General features: G+C 43.0%; 1 protein-coding gene across 1 annotated transcript in view; it reads left to right on the forward strand.

Annotated features, from left to right (window-relative positions):
• The window catches only part of DDX26B (DEAD/H (Asp-Glu-Ala-Asp/His) box polypeptide 26B), a 22,875-nt gene extending 11,167 nt beyond the window's left edge, over positions 1-11,708 (forward strand). Inside the window, exons 8-16 of the mRNA XM_010137460.1 lie at positions 2,591-2,685; positions 3,453-3,563; positions 5,211-5,426; positions 5,885-6,008; positions 6,543-6,685; positions 7,037-7,268; positions 7,971-8,363; positions 10,160-10,253; positions 10,681-11,708. Of these exons, the coding sequence (XP_010135762.1) occupies positions 2,591-2,685; positions 3,453-3,563; positions 5,211-5,426; positions 5,885-6,008; positions 6,543-6,685; positions 7,037-7,268; positions 7,971-8,363; positions 10,160-10,253; positions 10,681-10,780 (1,508 nt within the window). The 3' untranslated portion in view covers positions 10,781-11,708. The remainder of the gene's footprint in view (positions 1-2,590; positions 2,686-3,452; positions 3,564-5,210; positions 5,427-5,884; positions 6,009-6,542; positions 6,686-7,036; positions 7,269-7,970; positions 8,364-10,159; positions 10,254-10,680) is intronic.
• The last annotated feature ends 5,847 nt before the right edge of the window (positions 11,709-17,555 follow it).

Here is a 17,555-nt window from a genome sequence, read left to right on the forward strand (position 1 = left end):
TCCTTTTTTTTTTTTTTTTAACTGTTCACTGAGCTTGGAAGGGCATCCAGCCCTCTTATGTGGTATTGAAGATCTGTATTGATATCCTGTTTGTTACAGTTTGGTTTTTTGGTACGTTATTGTGAAGTGGATAAAGACTTTGCAACAGTTTTAAATTAACTGGTCTGTCTGCAGTTTTACCTGATCTCTTGAACTGTTGGAGGTTGTGGCCCTTTCCTAGTGGTTTTTGATACCATGTTCCCAATTTCCAGTGCTTTTAGCTCCCGCTGAGTTTAGAACTAAAAAGAATTCTGCATTAAGTGGACTATACAGAGAGTAGTATCTGAAAATGAACAGGTTGGGTTAAAACTAACTTAGGAAAGGATTATTTCAATGCTTTTGTGTACAAGAAGTTTGGGATTTAATCTATAAAAGACATAGGTAACTGGGTTACTGATTGTTTGATTAATGATATAAACTGCCATGTGCAACCCAGGGCACAAAAAAAATATGTTTCTAGTGCCTGTGTTGCAATCTGCTGACAGTGTATGTCTGAAACTCTTGCGATAGAGGCAGGTAAGATGTTGATGGTGATGTTCTCTTTGAAACTTGCAGCTGTGTTTACCACCACGACTGTCTTCCTTTGAGCAGGCAGGAGTTCCTGCAGTGAGTTCGTGCTGGGGGGAGGCTCCCCTTTTAAGCAGACAATTCTTTGCTGAAGTTCTGCTTAGCTCTGAGAACTTCTCATTTGGATAGCAAAGATCAGAGAGGTGCTCTTGCATTTGACGTCTCCGTCTGCAGCTGTGCTGTGGGTTGAGGATCGTAGCAAGCTGAGCTAATGTGTGTTGTGAGTGGCTGTGCCATGAAGAGTGGCTGTGCCATGAAGAGTGGCTGTGCCATGAAGAGTGGCTGTGCCGGCAGGCTGCTGGGGCTCCGGACTGGTACAGCCTTCACCCTGCAGGAAGGGAGGCAGTGACAAAGCACTGATAAGGGGTTTAAGGTTCCAGCTGTACTGATAGCCAGCTCCTGGAGTTCAAAATGTTAGGATATACCTTAACACTGAACATTTTATGGGTTTTTTTCTTCTGAATTTTGGGAGAGGGGTATAGTTTAACTTATATTTTGCTGCAAAAAGCTAATTGGCCTATAAGATAAGAATGGATGTTCCTTTATATTTGCCATATGTCATGATATCATCACAGATTCTTTTGGATAATAGTGCTAAGCATGTGTTATATTGGGATTTTAAATGGAGTTCTTACTGATCCTCTCAAACTCCACCCCGCTTCCTTCAGACCATGAAAGAGAACAAGTAGCATCTGTAGTATGGGTTTGTTTTTTTTTTTTTTCAGTATGTGATCCAGAGTTCATTTAGATTGGAAAATACCTGTAATTAAGTGTGGTTTGACTATGAGAACTTGGAAAAACATATCTTAACATCTGTTTGATTTGTGGAGAATACTATGCAAGACAAATGTTCTTTTCCAAATATGTCTTTCTGAAAGCTCAGTCTGGAGAAAATGATTTCCTGGCTCCATCTTGTCTTTGGCACACCCTCTTCTGTGCATCTCTGTCTCCCACAGCTCTCCCCAGTTAATTTTTGGACATCTTCTCCAGTCCTACATATCCTTCCATTAGCCTTACTTTGCCAGCGTGTTACAGCCCTGCTAAGGAGAAACTTGATTTCAATTGATAATTCATAATTTTGAAGGCTAAATTGCAGGATGCTGTGTTTGGTTTTGATGTTTAGAGGTCACAGATACAGTTTATAGCATGCACAGCAACTAGGTACATGCTTGACCTCAGTGACTCCTGAACAGCACTGTGCACACCTCTAGTGGGAGCAGGGTGTTTCTAAAACAGCATCCAAAGGAAATAATCTGTTTGACCCTCTCTTAAAGGGCAGCAGTTTTTGTAGCTAATTACTGTCTCTTGTCTCTGTGGGAGAGTTTGCTGCTCTGGCAGGAGGCAGGCAGTGTGGCTGGAGGTACATCCCTTCTCTGGTCCCTTCAGGGGCAGCTGGTGCTTTTGACAGCAGAGGCCAGCAAAGCTACCCAGAAGGATTCCCTGCTCTGATTTTTTTTTTTCTTTGATTTTTTGGGGGTTTTTTTTTTTTTCAGGGGTGGTATTTTTTTTCTTTTTCCTTTGAAACCCAGGAACATTTTTACTGGAGAGCAGAATTCATCATACAGGTCGAACAAAAGAAAGCTGGGCTGAAAATGGAAATTGAATCAAATGAATGTTGTTTTGTTTAATCAGATACAGGGAGTCGCTGATAATGCAAGAGAGAGGCTGGGGAGGGGAAACTCTTAACAGGTGGATCCGTTGCACCTTCCGTGCTGCTAGTCGTTGTGTGCAGCATCTAAGTCTGCTGTACCTTGTAAGTTTGCCTATGATGAGGACTTGTTCTGGATTGTCTACTGCAGCTAGGACTTGGGGGTTCACAGTCCTTCAAACCTCAGGTTAAGAACAGTTTTTGTGGGGAAGCCCCACTGGGAGATGGGTGGAAGGAGAAGAAAGGCGGGGAAACCTGGCACGCTGAATTTTGGGTAATGCGAAAGGTCTGGGACTACATAAATGAAACCTTCTTCTGTTGTTTTCCTTGTTGCAGATGACTTGTTTAAGGTTCACAAACTTAAGCCAAATCTGAAGTGGCGACAGGCTTTTGACAACTACTTAAAAACAATGCCTCCTTACTACTTACTGGTATGTTCCTTTTCTCATTTCATCCTCCCGCGTGTAATGGCTGCTGTGACCAGAGTCCTGTGTATCATACCTCTTCCTAGTAAATTTTGTTTATGTAATTACAGTGACATTTTAGGTAATAAACATACTGCTTTGCAGAGGTAGGTAGATCAGGTTTAAAGAAAGATGATGTAGATCATTTTAAAGAAACAAATTTCTAGAAATATTGAGTAATAGTAACTATATTAAGATACTAAAATGTATTTTCTGGTAATTAAATATTAAATAAGCTTTGATCAGAAGTACTTCAGATTGTTCAGATAAACCAAATTTGGCATTGTTTTTGTAACTTGTTAAGGAAAATGCAGATTTGTTTGTTCATTAATGTGGGCGAAGTGCTAGTACTTGGGGAAGCCTATACTAAGAGACCTGGCTGGGCCAGATACGGGGTGGCGGGAGGGACTATGTCACCTTTTACATGTAGCTTGGACAATGCACCTCAATATGGACTTGCATCATCCCGGCTATTCTGGTACTGAGCCTTCGAGTGGAAATTGCCAGGGACACCATGCTGCATGGTGTCTTGGTAATGTGGCATAATGTCCATTGTGAGCTAGATAGACTACCAAACTCCTGTCACATGTTACCTGAATAGGCTTGAATTTTAGTGGCCAAAAGTGGAAAAGCTAGAGCACTATCCATGTGCCTTAGCTTCCTGTAATTGATCTGATAAATTTTATTTTTAAAGACTTACTCTCTTACTATTGTGTATTTTGTTTTCCTTATAGCCATTAAAGAAAGCCCTAAGGATGATGGGAGCTCCAAATCTGATATCAGATAATTTAGATTGTGGACTTAGTTACAGTGTTATCTCTTACCTTAAAAAACTCAGCCAACAGGTAGTATTGATAAAACCTTTGCAATTAGAAGTGCGTTGATTATTTAGTTTGTGGTAATCTCATTATAAAGCAGTTAATCCCTGTGGGAGTTCATATGGGTGTACAGCGCATATTACACTTGAAGATGGGCGAGCATTTCCACCACAGACATGGGTGAATCCAGAGTGGTTCTGTAGCCAGTCATTGTGCCTTCTGTAACTGGTGGAGGGAGGCGCGAAGGAGACCTCTTCAGCTATATTTTAAGTATCTGCTAGACTTTAAACTCCAAAGATGGTCACTAATTGGATTTATGACTGCTCTTGCCATTGTTCTTCACAGCTGAAGTCAGAGGCTTGCTCTCACTGGTGTTTATTTCTATGTGAGCCTTGGCAATGTGATTGTTCCAAAAAAAGTGTTTGTTCTTGTCCACGGGGAAAAAAATCACAGCTCAAGCTTTTTATCTGAGCTTCCTGTTCGCTTCAGGTCAAATCCATCCTATGTGTTAAGCGTGACCTGGTGGGCAGTAGTCTTGACATACCTTTCTCTGTTTGTCCAGAGTGCCATTTCAGGTGGAGCTGTCTGAAACCCATGGCTCCTTAGCACGAGTAGTTCTTAGAACAGTAGTTTAATATCTAGAGGTCAGTGGGGAAGCAGTGCAGCCTTTAAAATGGCAAAGAAAATATCCTCCGCCTTAAAGAATGCACAAAAAACATTCCAGGAGCCTCTGAATGACAGAGCATCTATTAGATATAAAACTTCCTGTGGTATTTCAGTAAATGAATGGTATGCAAATTCATATTATTTATCTGCAGTGTGGAGTGGGAGTGGCTTGAGATGGCTGCTGAGGTTTTCACAGACATTCTCAGCACGTGAAACAGTTTAAATGTGTTGGATGCGTTATAAGCTCCCATAGAGCAACAAGCAATTCCAGAACTCTGCTGTGCTCTTGCTGTCCTGAAATTCGGAGTTTCGCACAGATCACGGGGCAAAGTCTGCAGAGGATGAGATCTGGGGGGAGTGGGTTGCAGTCTCCGTGGGTTTGGGCTATTGCAAGTGGGCAAAAATCTTACTTTGAATACAGTTATAGCGTAATACAGTGACATTAACTGTAACAAGAAATCTGTGCTAATGGGAGAAGAAATATGTTTTTAGAAAGTTACCGATGAAGCAAATCCATTTTCTTTTACAGCTTTTCTCCCTTGTTGCAAATGTAGTCCGCAAACCTTAGTTCATAGATTGTTTCAAAAATTAAATCTGGAATTATGTTACTGTATCCGTATAATACTGTTGTTTTAGATGCAACTTTACAGTAACCTAAGGCATCCCACCCTCCGTTATTTTTTTTCTTTCTCTTTAAGATGATTCTTCAGGGACACAAAAGAGTCACAGACTTGCAGCAAAATCAGGGATATTCACACACCTCCTACTGGCATATAAATTTAGCTACACTGCCTAAATACTTTTTTCTATACGCTAGCACATTAGGATTTCTTTCTACTTGAGATGTAATCTGTGTAATCCAATATATCCCTGGGCAGGTTGTTCTCCCATTTGTTGAGTAGTTGGGAACTAAATTTGTAGGTTTATTCTGTTAATGTACTATGTGTTTTATTCTGGAAACCTGCAATGCCTGTTGATTCTTTAACTCATGGTGTGATTCCATTTTAGACAAAAATAGAGTCGGAACGGATAATAGGTTCAGTGGGTAAGAAAGTTCCACAAGAAATTGGAATAAAAGTGAAAAACCACTCCAGTGGCCTCTCCTTGGTACACAGTAGGGATTTTAAACAACTGCTGCAAGGGATCACTGGAGAATCTCCACTGAGACTGTCGGAAATGAATGTTAAAGAATTTGCTGGCTTCCACATAGGACTTTTAAACAAGGTAAACAGCACAGAGATCTCACGTGATTAGGCTGTTGGTCTCACCTGCTTTAAATGGGCCGAGTATAGAAGGAGGAAGTAAATACTGTTACGGAATTGGGAAGAGTGCAGCGTGGGTGTACATACTGAGAAAGGTCAATGCAGTTTTTTGGACACTGAAGATTCCATGGCAGTAAACAGAGATTTCTGTGTTTTAAGTGACCATCTCTGCAAAGACAGCTAGTGGTGTTCAGCTGGGAATTAACATGCTTAATGTGTCTTAATGGGGCTGAAAGTGCTAATGTTGAACAAGATCCTGTTGAAAAGACAGTCACTGAGTGTCTGTCCAGTTATGAAGCTCTAAAGTTATTTCGGAATAATTGGGTTAATAGTTAACATCATTACAATTCATAGAGGAGTTTCTCTGTGCATGAGAGTTGATGGGCTCACTGGAAGTTATTTGTCTTGTTACAAACCTAGGATTTGAAGCCACAAGCATTCAGAAATGCGTATGATATTCCCCGTCATAGTCTTCTAGACCAGCTAACGAGAATGAGAACCAACCTTCTGAAAACACACAGGCTTATTTCGGGGCAGGACGAAGGTAAGTAGCCACTGTTCTTCATTAACAGTTTGGAGAGAGTACAGCTATATTTTACTCCCTGAAGTAGTGTGGACATTGAATCCTTTGTTGAGTCAGTCTGTCCTTTTCTTGACTTTGAAGGAGAAGGAAGGAAATTTTTGCCTTCTCTCATGCAAGATGTCATGATTGCTTTGAATTTTAAAAATAAGTCTCATGGGAGATGTTTCCCGTACGCTAAGGTTCAGTAGACATGGTATTTTTATAAAGCGGGGCGGGGGTGTGTGTGTGTGTGTGTTATTTCGTTTTACCTCTATTAGGTGCTGGTGGTCTAAAGATGCACTTGTAGAGATTAAATGTGCCTGTTTTTCATGCTTGTACCAGTTAAGCTCACATCTTTGCCAGCTTTATTTCCAAAATTGTAGTCTTCGGCTCTTCCTCCATAGTGAACAGAAACGGTCTAGTTCTTAAATGGTAACACTTGTAATTGAAGCGTGTGAAATCCGTGTTGCCTTAGTTTTCAGGTAGTCTACAGTAAAACCTCTTGTTCTATTGCAGACTGCCTTCACAGTGTTCCTGTTTCTCAAATGGGAAATTACCAGGAATACCTGAAAATGATGCCTTCCCCCCTTCGGGAGATTGACCCAGATCAACCAAAAAGACTTCACACATTTGGCAATCCATTTAAACAGGATAAGAAGGTAGGAGGAGCCACGCTCTCTGCTGTGTCCTTATATTTAACATGATTGAAATAATCTGTGAGTAGAATTTTTTCTCCCGCACCTGCAGTATGTTGCTAACTTGAGTAGTCCTTCTGTCACGTGCAGAAAGGAGCGCTGTCTTTCATGTGGTCCAAGAGAAACACTCTGGTTTACGGAGTGGCACTGGTCTTTCTCTGGTTACTCTGTACATTAGTTATCTCAGTTCTGAGAGCAGTAAAGTGTTTTGAAAGCCACTTGAATTTTAACGCACAGGGACTACTCCATCAGTGGATTGATGAAACAATTTCTATTTTGTACTGTTTTTAAAAAAGTATTTGTTTCTCTCTTCAGGGTATGATGATAGATGAAGCAGATGAATTTGTTGCTGGGCCTCAGAATAAGATTAAGCGTCCTGGAGAGCCCAATACTCCAGCGTCACTAAAGAGGAGGCGTAGCATGTCACCACTGTTGAGACGGCCACAGTCACCACCCGTTGTAACAAATCATGTTGGTGGGAAAGGGCCACCATCTGCTTCTGGATCCCCACCATATCTGAACGTCAAAGGCATCCCAGCAAATAAAGGTATATTGAGCTGTAGTACAGCAGCCTGTGTGGTCACCAGTGGGAGTATCTGTGTTAAAAACCAAACAAACAAAAAAAACCTGTGTGTGCTTTCTGAGCTGATTCAAAGGGGTGTGACAGTATGTATGTGTGCTTTAGCGTTACGTAGCGAAACGTAGAGTTTCTTTCGTTTCTTTCTAGATAAGCAGGCTGCTGCTATAGCTAATATAATTTTGAACTTTTTTTTAAAAAAAAAAATATTGAAACCCTTTGCCAAGGTGGTTTGGAGGTAGCAAGGATTTCAGATGAGCTTTTAGTTCTCAGTCACGTATTCTGTAGTGGGGAAGGGTAGGTGAAGTACGGTTACATTTTCAGTTCCCACAAATACTAGTTTTCTTAACCGTCTATTGCAGCAACTGGAGTAAGAAGAAATCTGTTGTTAGCTGGAATTGGGAGAAGGAAGGAAAACATTAGATAGAAGTCATAACACTGCAGTAGGAATATAGAAAGTGGTGACTTCATGATAGCGATATGAGACGGTAACAGTCCAAAGGGCAGCATTCTCTTGGTCACATCAGAGGTGGAATAAAAGTATGGGAGAGTTAATTCAGCACTGTCAGATCCCTGCATGGAAATTCAGTCAAGAAAGGATACAGAACTATTTCCTCTTGGTTTCCCATACTGTGGTTTATGCACTAGTAAGACCTATTTTTTTTTTTGTAGATGCCAATAACAGTATTGTCCAAGATGGCAATGGAGAGAAGAAAGCAGAAAATTGTCAGTCACTGGAAAAGCAAATTGATGGGTTACCTGTGCAAATGGCTTCTTCGGTTCCAGCTGCTATGGGAGAGGATGAAATGTTACCCAATGACTTGGACTCTCTACCTGTTGAATTCAATTGCTTGAGTGAAGATGGGTTGGATCATAAACCTGGTACCAACGCACTTGTTCGAGGGCCTCTAAATTACAGTGTGGCAGGAGATGACCAAAAACGGGTGATGGAGTCTACTTCTGAATCTGTGCCAAATTCATTTAAAATAACACCTATGATGTTGGAGGGAAACAATGCTGATATCAAAATTAAATTGATGAAAGAGGTTCGCAAACCTGGAAGAAGTAAGTTTTGGGTTTTTATTAGTATATTTATGTGGTGCTAGAGAGAAGACTTTATTCCTTAAAGTAAGGAGCTACACGTACCACTTCAGATTTAGAGTAATTCCTGGTTGCTTGCATAGAGCAATGGAGGGACAAAAAAGGAAGGAAGTTCTTAGATGCCGGGCTTGGGAAGTTGAGTGCCAAGGGACCTCGTTTGAAGATAGGTCAACCACCGTGAGAGGTACCCTGGGAAAGAACTTCCAGAGGTTTTGGGTTTGTAGCTCTGCAAAGGTGTTACCGATGATCTAATGATACTACGTTTTGCCTCATGCTGCGCTGCTCCTTGCATATGTGTAGTGTACTTTGTTGCTTTGTCAAAACTTCCTTTGGAGGGCAAATGTGTGTGTAGCCACAGGGGTGCACCTTGGCGTATGTTTGAAAGGGAATCCCAGCAGTTAATAGCGAAGTGATTTTTTTGTTTGTTTTGCAAGGTAGAGTAATTAGTGATGGAACCCTGTTGTAAATAAATTCTTCAAGAACTGAAGGCAAAAATTACTTTATTCTTTTTTCCTATAAAGTTTGATAACCCCCCAAAATTTAAAATGTTGCGAGGAAAAAGGTAACTTGCCTCTTCTGCTGTTTTGCCTCGTACTTGTATACAGGATCAAAACCAAAACACTGACCTGAAAGTGCAGCTAGTGTATATGCTGTAGGATTTGCCATGGGTATCATCCTTCCGTTTTGTCTTAAATCACAGATGTCCCTCATGTGGTCTGTCTGAGCAAATTATTTCTACAAATTAAACTCCTATTTTTCTAATACATTGTTATGCTAATTACTGGCACTTGACAGAGTATTCTTAACTATTCTTTTTTTCTGATCTTGCATTGCTTTCCCAAAACTTAATATTTCATTGAGGCCTGTAACCATTGTGGCAGACAGAGGCTGTTGAGAGATGAAGCCATTTTTTTTCTGCATCTCTATTTTATTTTTAAGATGTTTTAAAGCTTCCTACTTGGGTATGTCTTTGCTCCCTGTTTTGCAGAGTGGGTTCATCTCGTCTTTCACCAAATTAATGTCTAGTAGATGGTGATGTAGAGTAAAACAGTGCTGTGTTCAGTATGAGTCACTTGTCTTGCTGCAGAGTTGAGGGAGTCAGCAAAGAAAGCAGCTAGGCAGTCGTGGGTTCAGTACCCATGTTAACGTACTCTGTTCTGCTCAGTTCTCTCTGTGCCTGCTGCAGCACCACAATTATCTTCAGGCTTGGGTTTAACTACTGAAAAGATTGGACAAAGCTATTTTTTGTTTCTAATTTAATGTGTCCAGTTCATTCTTTTGCAGTGGACATGCTTACTTTGTACCAGTGAGATAGTCATATTAACTGTGTTCACACCAAACATTGATAATTTCTTTCCAAGAGGACTAATCCTAACCTCTGCTTTCAGAAACGTCAGTTCTGGGTTAAAACAGGGCTTAGTGGCCCTACGTGCGTATTAACTGCCAGCGATGGCGCTGTGGTCATAGAGGTAGGAGGATTCTCTCCCTAGCCTGCATTGGCTGAGGACGGATGTTTCTACTTGCTGCTCTTAAATAGGACCCAATTCTTCGGTGCCACATTTGAATACCAGATAATCAATATCACTTCAAGTTATGGGCATCACCCTCTTTCTAATGCAGGCTTTTTCTTGCCTTGCATGTATTACCATACGTGGAGGCGTGAAACTGGGCTTCGTTTTTTCTTCTGAAAGCTTTATTGAAAATGTATTTGCAAGATCTGTTTTTAATATATGGTTGGATTTTTGTCTTTTTTTCTTTAGGTTATGAAAAAATTTTCTCTCTTCTTGAGGAGGTGCAAGGACCTGTGGAAATTCAGAAGTATTTCATTGAATTTGCTATCAAGGAAGCAGCAAGGTTTGTATAGATGCCTTGGAGTCATAAATTAGATGTTAATTTAGATGATGGTAGTAAATCATAAACTTTTTCAGACCTAGTATTTGTGTTTTCCTTTTTTACATATTTCAATTACTGTAGTTGTTTTAGTGGTCTAACTACCATTATGTTTTTATGGGGTAAACAGTCTTTACTTAAAGTTTAAATGTGAAATAGAGAGATGGGTCATTATTGAAGATCAACCCAAAATGTGGGAGGGTTGGGGAAGGGTAGCTATTATTTCTAATAATAGCAACATTTATTTCTAATGCCAGAAATAAAGAAAGCTCTTCCAAACTGGAAACAGAGAGCCTCTTGTAATATGATTTGTCATGCCTGAATAGTCTTGAGTTCTTCAACTGTATTTTTGGAAGAAAAAAATTAACATTGTTCTCCCTCTCTTCTGTAGGTTTAAAAAACGGGTCTTAATACAACACTTAGAGAGAATACTAGAGGAACTAGAGTTCAACAGTCTACCCAACAGAGTTAACCATGTCAACAGTAGATAATACTGTACCGGCCAGGCGAATATGGACCAGGAATGAGTTTGCTGTGCCGCAGAAGAGTGGAAGAGGATGTAGCTGCTGCCCTCACCATCTTGGCAGTCAAGTGATTTTGCTGTCACAGTCTGAGAAGAAGCACTGGAGCTTTAACTTTAAGAACCTCTATCGGCAGAAGCTGGGCTGTAACCTAAAGGATTTGCTATGAAAGGTGTGGCTTTTTTCCTGTGGAGGGTGCTATTTGCTCAACAGGCTGAAGAAAATACCCATTGCTGCCCCTCCTGCAGGTGATGAGAATTTACTCATTTGAACGCTGTCATTAGACATTTACGTGCTATAGACAGCAGGTTGCACTAAAATGGGGCACTGTCAAATGCACACACTGTCTGCATCGTGGAGAGAGCCCGTGTGTTCCCAAAAAAAAACCCTCCCAGAAACACCTGCACTGGTAAAATTGCATGTTGCCACCACAGAGACAAGGGTCTTGTTCCCAAGAACTACTAGCCATGCCTTTAAACTTGAGATTCAGTGTAGATTGAGAGTAAAGAAACTGCTATTGTGTTAATGAAAGCTAAAGGCAGCCCTGTGACTGTTACCGCCCGATGGTCACTAAACAATCTACCTCAGACTCTCTTCTGTTTTGTCTGCAGACATTATGAAAGTGCACCTGAGGCTTCCCAGGTCCCCGACTTCAGTTCTCTTTCATCCTGTGAGGAGGACGGAGATTCTTCAGGTGGCCTTGGCACACGCTGTGCTTTGGAAGCACTAAAAGGAAACGCTTTTAAAAACGTGTATTTTAATGTTCATACAAAAGAGATTATTTTGGACAGTATTGTTACCAGATCACTAATTTGATATTTTAACTGTATAAATTTTTTGGAACATATGTATATATAAAATAAACCATTTTATTAATTTTTAATAAGTGCTAATCTGAGGAGTCTGTAACGGGCAGCACCGAGTTCCTCCAATTGTCTGTTACCCACAGACCACTCATATTTTTGTAAAACCACTGAGGAGTGAAGCTGTACTGCAGCTGAACCTGGTCTGCACACTCTTGAACACAGCTTGTGGTCATGGTTGCAGAACATGGTGTACCCTGGAGCACCTGCCCCATCACTCAGCCTGCGCAGAGTGCACGTTTTTCTTCCGTATTAAAGTCACTGAGTTCCACTTTACCAAGCCCTTGGTTACCTGAGCTGGTTTCCTGTCCTCCATTCGTTCCTCTTACTGTTTTGTCCAAAGGTAATTTTATATATCACATAACATACGAAGAAGATGGAAGCACCTTCATGTAATTATTTTTTTCCTTTAAAGCAGAATCGATAACGTGCCAGTAGTAAGCAGCTCTTCTGATAACTGTGTATTTTCGGTTGTTCACACATAACATCCTCTGGTCCTCTAACAGGTTTCTTTTAAAGACAGGCTGAAGTTGTGCTGATGTTAACTAGCTCTTTACCTGGTACTGCAAGTGTCCTAGGGATTCCGGTTGACTAGCCAGCATGTGAGAGGCAGGGAAACAGATTTTAGCTGGTGAGCCTGTACTTCTCTGCTCCTACTGGTATTTTTAGTACTAGCCAGCCTGTGAGACATGTTTTCCATACGCTTTCAAGCCGTGGCCTTGCCTGTCTTGAAGATGCAGTTTGACCATTGGAATTACATCAGTGAAATTCAAGAAGGAAATAAAATCCAGCAACAGCAAATCTCTGTCAGTGTTAGATGAATGAAGTGACACAGGGAAAGGCATTACTATAAATATGTCCGAATTCTTCTTTTAGAAGTAACTTGCTCATCTTTACAGTTGAACATTTTTTTAAAGAACACAGAGATACCTTGGAATGTTACAAAGGAGAGATTCACTCCTTCAGAATCGTTACAAGGAAGCTGTGTGTCAGCATACCAGACCTCCCGTTGCCTAATGCTGGACTGCTGACAGGCAGTTTATTCCCAGCAGGCCAGATACACTGCGCATACCTTGTTTTGGAACGGCCTCGCTGCGTGCATCAGGAGGCGTGTAGTACATGGTTTTTGAAGTAGTAGGTGGTTAAGAGGAGACAGCTCTCTTCTATCTAGTTGATGGTTATTTAATTTTCTTTCCTTGTTCCAGACACACTTATTTGATCATAATGTGTCTGAGCAGGGGATGAGTTTTTAACTAGTGACCTCGTTAGTATGCCAACCTGCTCCTCTGATGTGAGGCAGCTGGCTGCCAAATGAGCTACAGGAGGCTGGTGACTTTCATTCACTTTGTTTGGAATCTTGTACCTCAGAAACAGCAAAGCTGAAGCAGTGAGAATTTTCCCTTACTTCACCATTATTTTATCTGGATAAATGGAATTTGGATCAGAATATTAGTGGGAAAGAAACCTTATAGTGGACTGGACACGAGCATTCGTAAGGAAGGAAGAAAGATGTACCGTCCTCACAGGTTGTGTCCGTGACGAGATGAAGAACGAGGAGTGACAGCCATCCATCTAAGAGCGTGCACTGCCCTGCATCCCTGGTGGAGCGCAGAATGAACATCGCTTGCTTAGGGTACAGGAATTCTCCCTGACGGTGTTAAGGAGACTTTTAACAGAGATCACTTGTGGCAAGACACACAGCCCTGCTGGATGTGGGTGGAACCTGTGTTGAACAAGTACAGCCCCAGTCTGTGAATGGCACATGTCACTTGGTGTGCGATTGGGACAGCCAGGAGAGGTTACGCTGGTGTCAGCCCTTGCCTTTTCCAGGTAGAGACTGTGACGCCAGAAGCAACAGCTGCGTTACCAAGAGCTTGTCTAGTCTGTACGACAGATGAGCCTCTGCACGACAGGAGTGTCCCTCAACAAGGGCTCAGGAGCCAGCACAGGTCCACAAATAGCTGTGGATGTGGGGATGGAACCTGGAAAGCTGTATGTGCTTTGCTCAAACTTACCTTTCGAGCCCTTATCTAAGGTTGAAATAATGCGGCACAGTTCAACCAAACTGTCAGACAGTGGGGGACAAGTACCGCTGGCTGTGTTTCCTGTGAGGAGCGTTGTTTAACAGCCTGACCTTTCTGCCGTGGGTAGAGGGGCTGCGTGGCGCTTGGGAGTCTGGATACCTCTGGATGCTGCTGCTTCCATTTCCTGACCCTCTCCTAACTAGGCATCCTCGTTGTTCATTATCATTTTTTTTCCTCTTGTAAACACCAAGGAGTCTCTGTTCCCTAACCCGACCCCACAGCTACGCAGCTCCCAGTCCGGTCACTGATGGTGGATGCCTGTTAGGGGCTGCTGTTCCCAGTTTCTGCATGCACTGCATTTATGACAGGCAAGTGTATTCCATCAGAAATCCATCAGATTTCCATCAGAAAGTGATTGTTGTCTTCCAGAATAAAAGCCACAGAGGCTGTTACTGCTCTGTGCTTGGCTTTGCAGTGGTCAAGCAGTTGTATATCTTCCTTTACAGGAAGCTGTAAAAGAAAAACCAAACTGAAAAGTCAAACCCTGTGTTTCTTCTGTTTCTCTTCACCTGGTAATTTTCTCCAGGTTCTGCCTCTGAACTGGCTGGCTGAAATGGCAGCCATGTAGGGTGTTGTGTTGTTTCCTTTTGTTCTGTTCTTTAATACCTACTAAGAAACTTGATGGAAAAACGTGAGTGGAAATGCATTTGGTAACGGAAACAAACTATTAAAAATAACCCTGTAAAGCTGAATTTGTGTTTCCTACTGGCAACATGGCAACATCACACCTTTAGCAAATGGACTCTGGAGTGCTTGTCTTGAAGAATATGCAACCCAGTTAAGTTGAAAACAAGGCCAAAGACACTTAAAATCTGGCAGAAACAAGGTTTGGCAGCGATCTGAAGGAGGAAGGATGTTAGCTGCTGGATTTAAAAGGAGCTGCTGCTTTCAGGTCTGCAAAAACAAGCTGAAGCCTGAAATGAGAAAGGAAGAATCTGGAGAAGAACAATACCTTGGGATTTAGCAAAAATCTTGTGGCCTGCAGGAATTGTTCAGCTGTGCTTCTAAATCTGAATCTTGTGATCCTTTCAGGGAGGGGAGACGACCAAAAAAGGCTGGACTTGTCTTACTCTCTTTATTCCAGTTCAGCTGCCACCTGGCATTTTGTTTCATCCCTGAAAGTAGAATGTTGGCTTGGCTTTAGCACTGGTGTTTTTCTTCTCTCATTCTGCATTGACAGTGTTTGCCGCTGTCGCTTGGTAGTGGCTGAGAGAGCGTGGCAGTTCTGTGGGAACCCTGGAGTGTCGGTGGGAAAAGCAGCCACCGCCTGTGTGCTGTGAAAGCTGGTTCAGCTTCATCTGTCCCACTTCAGAGGCTTTGTTTTAAAAGCGTACGACATGCTTCTCAGGGCTGGTAGTGCAAACCTGGTAACTTCAGCAGCCAGTGACTCGGTTCAGAAGACTTCACTAAGGAAAGAGTTAAACTGTTGGTACAGCCTTGTGCTAAACTCACCGGCGGTTGTTAACATACACAGAATGAACATGGCTGCATGTGCCTTCCCTGAGCTGGTAGCCACAGGGGTTTGCCATGAATGGTGACTGCTGGTACCAGGGAAAGAAAATCACCCTTTACCATGAGCTGGGAAGCTGTCGAAGCAGCTGCGGATTTCTTAAGATTTTGAGCTTGAGCGGAGGCTCTTAGACAATTCATGGTGGCATCTGAAAAATAGTTTGGCCTGAGAAAGGCAGTGGAGTGGAAACCTCTGATCAGATTTTTGCTGGAGATTTATTTGGGGTTTTTTGAGAGCTTGGGGAAGTTTCATCTTTACATCCGCGATGGGAATTTCATGGCTGTTTTCTAGTCCTGGATCAGCTCCAACGGCAGCGGGAGTAGCCGGATCCTTGGCATTTATATATGCTTGCTGTCATCTCAATCACTGTCACTCCACTAATGTGAGCCGCCTTGCATAATGTCCCTTAAAATATTGGACACCCCTGGCAATTTGCTCTATCCCAGTGCTCCACTCACCCCTGCTGGGCAGCTGGTAGGAGGGACAGAGAGTTATTTGTGAAGCAGCATCGTGGCATGTGCCCATTTATAAAATAACTTCCAGCCTTGCAGGATGGTGAAAGGGGGCGAGGGGTTTGTGAAGCGTTTTGGTAGTGAGAAGGGCAGAGCTTTGTTTGCATGGTCAGCCTGTTTCTTGTAATTTTCTCCAGAGCACCTGCCTATTTTAATGTTACATTTCATTTGTAAATATTTAACATGTAGAATATATCAGCCTGGTGTAAAGGATGGAGTTGGAAGACTTTCCCCTCTTGCTTCACCTTGCAGCTGTGACCCGTCCGCTTGTGTGGAGAACGGTGCTGGGCCACGCTCAGGTTTTCCACGGGGAAGGACTCTGCTCTGGAGCTGTCCCAGTTCTCCAGGCAACAGGAGCTGGATTTTTGCTGGATTTGGGGAAATGCACATACTGTTTCTTGAGGTGGTGGTAGTAGAGTGCGCAGTTACTGTCTGGGTACAACTTGTAAAGCATGTGTCGATATAGCTGGGATTTGATCGTAGACAGTTACAGGTGTTTTGATCACCCTACGCTGCTGTAGTAGCTGCCTGATCTCTTGGTAGTGGGTGCCTCAGCATTCAAGGGTGATTTTGTAAGTAGGACAGAAATAAAAAATGAGCCTCTTCCCCAAGACTAAAAAGTGATTTAAAAAAAAAAGGCATTTTGCTGATTGCAGATGATTATAATGCAGCTGCTCGACAGTGACATCCCAGCCATGGAAAAATAACATTGGTTCTTTGAGCTATTTTCCAGTCCATGCAGCGTATTAAAATCCTTCATGCACAGCTGGCACATTTAACTTCGATTTTGTTGTTGAAGTGACTGATCTGAGAGCAGCCTGGATCCCAGTTGCTTGCAGAATTTGAAAATAAGGTTGTTCCAATTCATCTGCAGTTGGTTATTTTGGAAGAGAGACAAACTATCTCGAGTACTTTTAGGGCTGCTAATTAAAGTCTTGTGGCACTCCTCTGAGAAAGTCTTTAAAGATGGATGGAGGGACTTACCCAAGGTCATACAGTGTGTCACTAGCGAAGATGGTTATAAAATCCATGCCCTAATTTGGTCTTGTACACTGAATTATTTCCCTGGTGTTGAAAATCCCACCACACACCACCACGCTGGCTGATGGGCTCTTGTGCGTGTCGGTGGGCTCCTCGTTTTGCTCTCTGACCTGCCAGCCTGGGTCTGGCACAGGGGGGACAGGACAGGCTCCCCGTGGCCAGCTTCCCTGCAGAGGTGGCCGGAGTGGGTGCCGTGTGCTGCTGGGGCTGGAGAAGCTGGGGGCTCAGTAGGAGGGAGGTGGGACGGCTCTAGAGAAGTCATCAAAGCCTGTAGGTACCTGCGGTGGTACTGCCTCTTCTTTAAAGTCGGGTTCTGGCTTCTAACCTGAGCTGCTCTGGCGCCTTTTCTTTCTCAGCCGTGTGCGAGTGTTTTTAAATTCCACGGGCAGCCCCGGCTGCAGGGCTCCTCCCTCCGCACACGGGAAGCAGAGATCATACCCAGCGTGGCTGTTAGTGGGGGACTGACGAGCTCTGCCATCACGTTCAGCAAATCCTCCTGCGGGAGAACTGTTAGAAAACAGGCACACAGATGAGTGGCACCTGAGCGCCACGGCGCCTTGGGCTCGCCGGGAGCTGGATGCGGGCAGGGTGTGCTGGGGCTCAGCCTGGCCAGCGCGGCAGGGAAGGGTGCGCGCCCAGCTGCTGCTGTGCCATCCCCGCGGCTCGCAGCAGGTGAAACGGGGTGAGACCAGCTCCTGGGAACTGGTGTGAATGCCCCTGAGGAAAGGCAGCCGA

Source organism: Buceros rhinoceros, unplaced genomic scaffold, assembly GCF_000710305.1.
Source record: "Buceros rhinoceros silvestris isolate BGI_N320 unplaced genomic scaffold, ASM71030v1 scaffold3086, whole genome shotgun sequence".
In the NCBI taxonomy this organism is placed as follows: domain Eukaryota; kingdom Metazoa; phylum Chordata; class Aves; order Bucerotiformes; family Bucerotidae; genus Buceros; species Buceros rhinoceros.